This window comes from Squalius cephalus, assembly GCF_949319135.1.
Source record: "Squalius cephalus genome assembly, chromosome: 5".
NCBI lineage: Eukaryota > Metazoa > Chordata > Actinopteri > Cypriniformes > Leuciscidae > Squalius > Squalius cephalus.
The window spans coordinates 14,681,753-14,689,252 of record NC_137126.1 but is presented as its reverse complement, the minus strand read 5'-3'; the positions used below and the strand labels follow the sequence as shown (position 1 = coordinate 14,689,252).

The 7,500-nt window shown below is 46.6% G+C and overlaps 1 protein-coding gene across 2 annotated transcripts in view; it reads right to left on the bottom strand.

Annotated features, from left to right (window-relative positions):
- Positions 1 to 7,500, bottom strand: part of LOC307158333 (integrin alpha-X-like) — a 267,631-nt gene that overhangs the window by 46,531 nt on the left and 213,600 nt on the right. For both annotated transcript variants that reach the window (XM_079870811.1, XM_079870812.1), the window contains exon 22: positions 6,092 to 6,171. In XM_079870811.1, coding sequence (XP_079726937.1) covers positions 6,092 to 6,171 — 80 coding nt within the window. The remainder of the gene's footprint in view (positions 1 to 6,091; positions 6,172 to 7,500) is intronic.

Sequence of the window (7,500 nt, the reverse complement as noted above, 5' to 3'; positions counted from 1 at the left end):
TATGCCACGGGCTGTGCATCAGCTAGAGAACACAGACCATTTTGAGGAATAGAGCCGTCTCGTAGAGGGGCTCTAGCCTGCGTGATCGTGTATAACACTCCCTCCGGGAGGCTAGCGGGTACCCGTTGATGGCCCATATCGGCCATGGGGCAGTGCTTGTCAGCTGCATCAGAACTAGGAACCAGGCCTGGTTCTTCCAGAACGGAGCTACTAGTAGCACTGAGCATCCATTTTCCCTGATCCGCTCTAATACCTGAGGTAGGAGGTGCGCTGCTCTCAGCGAGCGCAGGTTGTGCTGAACCCAGACCAGGAGGCGTTCCGTCAGCCTGTAGAGGTTTCGGGACCTGATACCTCCCTGGCGATTTATATAGGCCACCACTGACATGTTGTCCGAACGGGCCAAGACGTGGTGCCCTGCTATCTGGGGACAAAAGCGCCTCAGCACGTTGTCGACTGCTATCATCTCCAAGCAGTTTATGTGTAGAAGCTTTTCCCGTTTTGACCACTGGCCAAAGAACGGTCTGCCCTCGAGCAGCGCTCCCCATCCCGAGGTGGAGGCGTCCGTAGACACCACCTTCACACTCGAGGAAGTCCCCAGGCTTACACCTGACTGGTACCAGTCGATCGCTTTCCAAGGTTTCAGAGCTGAGACGCATTTCTGATCGACCTTGAGGCGAAAAAGAGAGGAGGTCCACGCTCGGTGCGGCACTCGCGCTTTTAACCAGAACTGCAGTGGGCGCATGCGAAGCAGACCCAACTGAAGTACTGATGATGCTGAGGCCATGAGACCCAGCATCTTTTGGAACTTTCTGAGCGGGACTATAGCTGAGCTGTCACAGACAGCGAGTCCAGTTCTGTGCCCAGAAAAGATATTCTCTGACTGGGAGACAGTGAACTCTTCGCCCAATTGACTTTGAGACCCAGGTTCTCGAGATGTTTGAGTAACATGGTCCTGTGTTCTATGAGCTCTGAGTGAGACTGAGCTAGAACCAGCCAATCGTCCAAGTAGTTCAAAACTCGCATTCCCCGAAGTTTCAGGGGAGCGAGGGCCGCGTCCATGCACATCGTGAATGTACGGGGTGCTAGGGACAGGCCAAACGGTAGGACTGTGTATTGATATGCCTGACCCTCGAAGGCGAATCTCAAAAATCGCCTGTGACGTGAGGCTATTTGTATTTGAAAACACGCGTCCTTCAGATCTATTGACACAAACCAGTCCCCTTGGCGAATTTGCGAGAGGATTTTCCTGGTTGTGAGCATTTTGAACCGGCGATCACAGCGGGCGCTCGACTCTCTTTGGGCGGATAGCTGAGAGAGAGCAAGCGGGGGAACCCCGTGGGGTTTGTCATGTCTGTGAGTGAATGTGGGCGCAGAACAGCGGGCACATTTACTGCACTGAAAACACCGTCGGCCTGGGCTGACTGTATGTGTGTTGGTTTCGTTTTTACAGAAACCGAAAGACATGCAGTGTGTAGTGTTTGTGGGCACTGGATCGTGGGCACATTCACTACATTTAATGCACAATCGACATGAGTCGATTTTATGTGTGTGAGCCCTGTGGGGCGGGCTGTGTCTGTGTGTAGGAATGAGCACTGGGCAGTGGGCATTTTTACTACACTCATAACACCATCGGCCGTGGCCGGACATTTAATGCACAATCGACATGAGCCGATTTTATTTGTGTGAGCCCTGGGCTTGTCATGTCTGTGAGTGAATGTGGGCGCGGGACAGCGGGCACATTTACTACACTGAGAACGCCGTCGGCTTGAGCCGACTGTATGTGCGTTGGTTTCGTTTTTACAGAAACCGTGAGACATGCAGTGTGCACTACATTTAATGCACAATCGACATGAGTCGATTTCATGTGTGCAAGCCCTGAATTGTGGCGGGCTGTGCTTGTGTGTAGGAATGGGCACTGGGCGTGGGCATTTTACTACACTCATAACACCATCGGCCGTGGCCGGAATACCAGAAATACACTCTTTATGAGATTTTTCTGGGCCGATGTGAAAACGGCGTTTGTGCAGGCAAATGGGCTGTGGTACCGGCTTGTCTCTGCAAAATACACTGGGGCAGTCGCATTTTCTGGAACTGAACGAGCGGGAAGTTTTGGTGAAAGTCTGGCCGCAGCGAGGCTTGAACACTGTCGCTTTCCTAGGCGGGCTAGGAAGACTTTGAGGCCTTGTTTTTAGAAACGGTGTTTGGGTGCAGGCGGGCGGGTAGTACAACGCGCTCGTTGGCTGCAAAATACACATCTGCAGTCGCCTTTTAAGGGAACTTGACAGAGCGAAAACCTTGACGGCATAATTTTATCTGCCGGCAGACCCGGGATTCGAACACAGGTCTCTGGCGTGAAAGCCTAAGATTCCGCCGCTGATCCACAGGGGGAAACACATAAGCTTTCAGTTAGCGCGAGCATATAAGAGAGCGTCAACACGTCTTGTGACGGCGTTTGTTTGCAGGCGTGCATGTATTAAAAGGCTCGTTTACTGCAATATTGACATTTCCAGTCGCCTGAACTTCAGAGGGGACTGACAAATGTGTGAGAAAAAGGAGGTTGGTCTGGCCTCTGCGCGACTAAAAACACTCTCTTTCTCCTTTCGCCGGCGACGCACGCAAATGGGCACGAGGGGTGGGGTAGCTTTCTTGCACGTAAAGAAAACTAGCCCAGTGACCGTCCGTTTCTGACATCCCTTGCGAACGGCGCAGATTGCGCGGCACAAGCAAAGGGAGAGAGAGCGGGAAGAGAGAGAGCGTCATCATGCTTTGCTTCGCCGTTTGTTTTCAGGCGTGCGTGTATCATCACAGGCTCGTTAGCTGCAATATTGATATTTCCAGTCGCCTGAACTTAAGAGGGGACTGAGAAATGTGTGAGAAATGGAGGTTAGACCGGCCTCGGCGGGACTAAAAACTCTCTCTTCTTCTTACGCCGGTGAGTGATGCGTAAATGTGCAAGGGCGGGGTAGCTTTCTTGTAACGTAAAGAAAAACTAGCCCTGGGACCGTCCGCTCCTGACCCCTCTTGTGAACGGCACAGTTTGCGCGGCTCGAACAGAGGGAGAGCAGGTATCATCCCCCACAGACGCGGCTTCCTGGTCGTTATCCACGACGGAAAGCGGCGGCAGCGGCGGCCGCTGTCCATCAGGAAGAGAAGCGGGTGAAGCAGGCGGGCGAACCGGCGAGCTTTCGCGGGTTGGGGGAGGTTCCGAGCACGGCGCTTTTTACGGCGCGGTACCGCGGCGGGCAGAGGTGCAGTCTCAGAAAAGGATGCCAGGCGAGTCCTCAGAGTCGCCATAGGCAGTAGCTCGCGAGAGCTGTGTGAACCTCACCCAGGCAGGAAAGGGGCATCTTGAAAAAGACACCCGGCTCTTTTAGTGCAATGAGAGTGTGTGTCGTGGCGGCGAACACACACACAACACAGTAGCAGAGAAAAGGATATAACGCCGGATAGCGCAGCAGGAACGGCGGCTGAAGGCGGCACGGCCAGCGGCTTCAGATGCAAGGCTCGTCCCGCTGAAAAGGCTTTTTCTGACGGTGCGGCCTCTTCTCTCAGGCTCCAGCGATCCTCCGCTGAAGAGATGAAAAATCAGCTATACCAGCCTCTCGAGCTATGTTTATAGACCAAGGCCACGCCCGTTTCGGCGGGACGTGACGCAGTGGGCGCGAAGCGCCCCCATTGGAGCTGACGTCACGACGGGGCCTTTCGATAGGCTGCTGCAGTTGCCGCAGAGCAGCCAATAGGCGTGCGAGCTGTTTCGCCTATGTCTGCGTGCTGCCACAACGCGTTTTACATTATTCCAAAATTAAGGATCATTTTTGGCTTCAATATCTCGCGGAAAAGAGATTTCCCCATTGCGTAAGACTTACGCAGTACGAGAGAACCTCTCGTAAGAGAACTCTAGTCTTCCTCCAGGAAATCAGCTTATTAAACTCTGGACTAAACTAAATCTAGGACTATTTAAAGCCTTGACCGAGAAAGCAGATTTCTGTTAATCTGGTTTAAAGGGCAATTTTAGTCTAGGATTAGGCTTAATCTCTGTTCGGGAAACCGCCCCCAAATGTTGAGTTGTTTAGCTACTTACATCTTGCATAACCGTTAACTGAAGCATCACGCTGTGAAATTTGCACTCAGCGGCAGTCAACGCCTGTGAACATAAACCTGGCCTACTTTGATTTGATTGGTTATCTCAAATATTTTGACATTGACGAGCACTGTTAGACTGTGCTGAGGTAGGCAGGCAGCTCTGATGAGGTCGGTTATCTTGGCATTTTGCAATATCCTTGCAGCACCAAGGTAGAATTAATATTAGGCAATTATTTCACAACATTTATTATATACACCTCTGTATTTTTATAGTGTTACACATACACTTTCTTTCTCAATTGTTTAGGTTCACTTACATAACCGACTGTGTTTATATGAATATGCACCAAGATGGCCATTTTCACATAATATTTTGTGTATTACCAAATACACGGCTTATGTCAGCTTGTTGCGTTTAAGTTGCGAAAAATATAGATTTTTTTTGATACCCGCAAGCTTTTTGAGAGTTGGTTTTATGTGTGAGCGCTTTGGGTGGGAGTGCAAAACCTGCGGCAATGAGTAAAATTATATGCATACCCGCAATCCAGGACCGAAATTCAGGGCTGGTAACAGTGAATGTCCACTACAGCGACAATATATACACACTGAACAAAATTATAATGGATTGGATGGGGTCCGAAAACCAGTCAGTATCTGGTGTAACCACCATTTGCCTCACGCAGTGCAACACATCTCCTTCGCATAGAGTTGATCAGGTTGTTGATTGTGGCCTTTGGAATGTTGGTTCACTCCTCTTCAATGGCTGTGCGAAGTTGTTGGATATTGGCAGGAGCTGGAACACGCTGTCGTATACGACGATCCAGAGCATCCCAAACATGCTCAATGGGTGACATGTCCGGTGAGTATGCTGGCCATGCAAGAACTGGGATGTTTTCAGCTTCCAGGAATTGTGTACAGATCCTTGCAACATGGGGCCATGCATTATCATGCTGCAACATGAGGTGATGGTCGTTGATGAATGGAACAACAATGGGCCTCAGGATCTCGTCACGGTATCTCTGTGCATTCAAAATGCCATCAATAAAATGCACCTGTGTTCGTTGTCCATACCATAATCCCACCACCACCATGGGCCACTCAATCCACAACGTTGACATCAAACTGCTCACCCACATGGCGCCATACACGCTGTCTGCCATCTTCCCTGTACAGTGAAAACCAGGATTCATCCATGAAGAGAACACTCTCCAAAGCGTCTTGGCCAGGATGCTCTTGGAAAAGAGATTTTTAATCTCAATGAGTTCTTTCTGGTTAAATAAAGGTAATAATAATAATAATAAAGTGCCAGACGCCATCGAATGTGAGCATTTGCCCACTCAAGTCGGTTACGATGACGAACTGCAGTCAGGTGAGCTTCCCTGAGACAGTTTCTGACAGTTTGTGCAGAAATTCTTTGGTTATGCAAACCGATTGTTGCAGCAGCTGTCCAGGTGGCTGGTCTAAGATGATTTTGGAGGTGAAGATGCTGGATGTGGAGGTCCTGCTGGTGTTGTGTGGTGGAGACGGCTAATGGTAGAACATTCAATTCACGGGCAACCGCTCTGGTGGACATTACTGCAGTCAGCATGCCAATTGCACGCTCCCTCACAACTTGTGACATCTGTGGCATTGTGCTGTGTGATAAAACTGCACATTTTAGAGTGGCCTTTTATATTGGCCAGCCTAAGGCACACCTGTGCAATAATCATGCTGTCTAATCAGCATCTTGATTTGCCACACCTGTGAGGTGGATGGATTATCTCGGCAAAGGAGAAGTGCTCACTAACCCAGATTTAGATAGATTTGTGAACAATATTTGAGAAAAATAGGCCTTTTGTGTACATAGAAAAAGTCTTAGATTTTTGAGTTCAGCTCATGAAAAATGGGGGCAAAAACAAAAGTGTAGCGTTTATAATTTTGTTCAGTACATTTGTTGTACAAGAAACAACACACAGCCCAGTGTAGAAAGAACACATTTCACCTTTAAGCATCAGTTATAGTTTCTGACCTTGTGACTGATGCATTGACAACCAGACGCTCATTTACAGCAAAGGGTGTAGACACCGTGAATGACATCATTAGTGTGGTCTTAGAAAGAAAAAAACAAACAAACAAACACAGGATATAAGCTTATTAAACTACAGTTTACTGACATATATGCATCAACAAGCTGCACCTAAACAATATAATAATTAAGTTGGCTTGAGAAAGCCAATTTACTGAAATCCTATTTAAACTTATTATTATTATTCTTCTGACCCAAATTTTCAATTCTAACTCCTCCTAGAGCTTTAACTCTACATACTTCAAACTCGGCTCAGACCTTCAAACTGTTCTGACTCGGTGTAATATATATCTTTTCTAACTGATCGGACTTACGGTTATCTATCTATCTATCTATCTATCTATCTATCTATCTATCTATCTATCTAGCTATCTAGCTATCTAGCTAATCTATCTTCCTTTCTTTTTAACTAATCTATCTTTCTTTCTAGCTAATCTATCTTCCTTTCTTTTTAACTAATCTATCTTTCTTTCTAGCTAATCTATCTTTCTTTCTTTTTTCTTTCTTTCTTTCTTTCTTTCTTTCTTTCTTTCTAACTAATCTTTCTTTCTTTCAAACTATTCTTTCTTTCTCTTTCTTTCAAACTAATCTCTTTCTTTCTTTCTTTCTTTCTTTCTTTCTTTCTTTCTAACTAATATTTCTTTCTAACTAATCTTTCTTTCTTTCTTTCTTTCTTTCTTTCTAATATTTCTTTCTTTCAACTAATCTTTCTTTCTAACTAATCTATCTTTCTTTCTTTCTAACTAATTTATCTTTATTTCTTTCTCTTTCTAACTTAAGGCCCTTTCACACTGGACGCGATTTTGAGGCACGAATAATTCGCGCGATGGTTTTATTTTTTGATCAGCTGTTTGTGTAATGAGTGCTTCCACACCGAACGCGAATGTGCTGCGGCGAAAAAACGACTTTTATTTTTTTCGCTTCGATGTCGATTTTTTTTTACTTTTTTGCGGCGACAGAATATGCTTCAGCCAATCACATACTACAAGGACAACGATTTGAAAGACAATGTGTGGCGTAGCATTGCCAACCAACTCGGTTATCTTGACTGTGAGTATGTTGTGTGATAGTTTTAGTCGTTGTATAGTCCTGTGCTGTGTAGGCTAGCAGGCCAAACTACATTTGGGATAGAAAGCTAACACTATTATCGTCAAAGATAGAGATAGAGACCGTGTTTACTTTGAACACGTAACAAAATGTAGTGAGACTATTTAGGGCTGCTTTTAGTATACTATACATTCTTTGTGTGATAGCTACAGTTTCTAGTCGAATGATTTTTAACTTACTTACTTCGTGTGTTACATGTAATGTGTAGTTACATTACAAAACGCACTGTTTAGTTGAAGACGCAA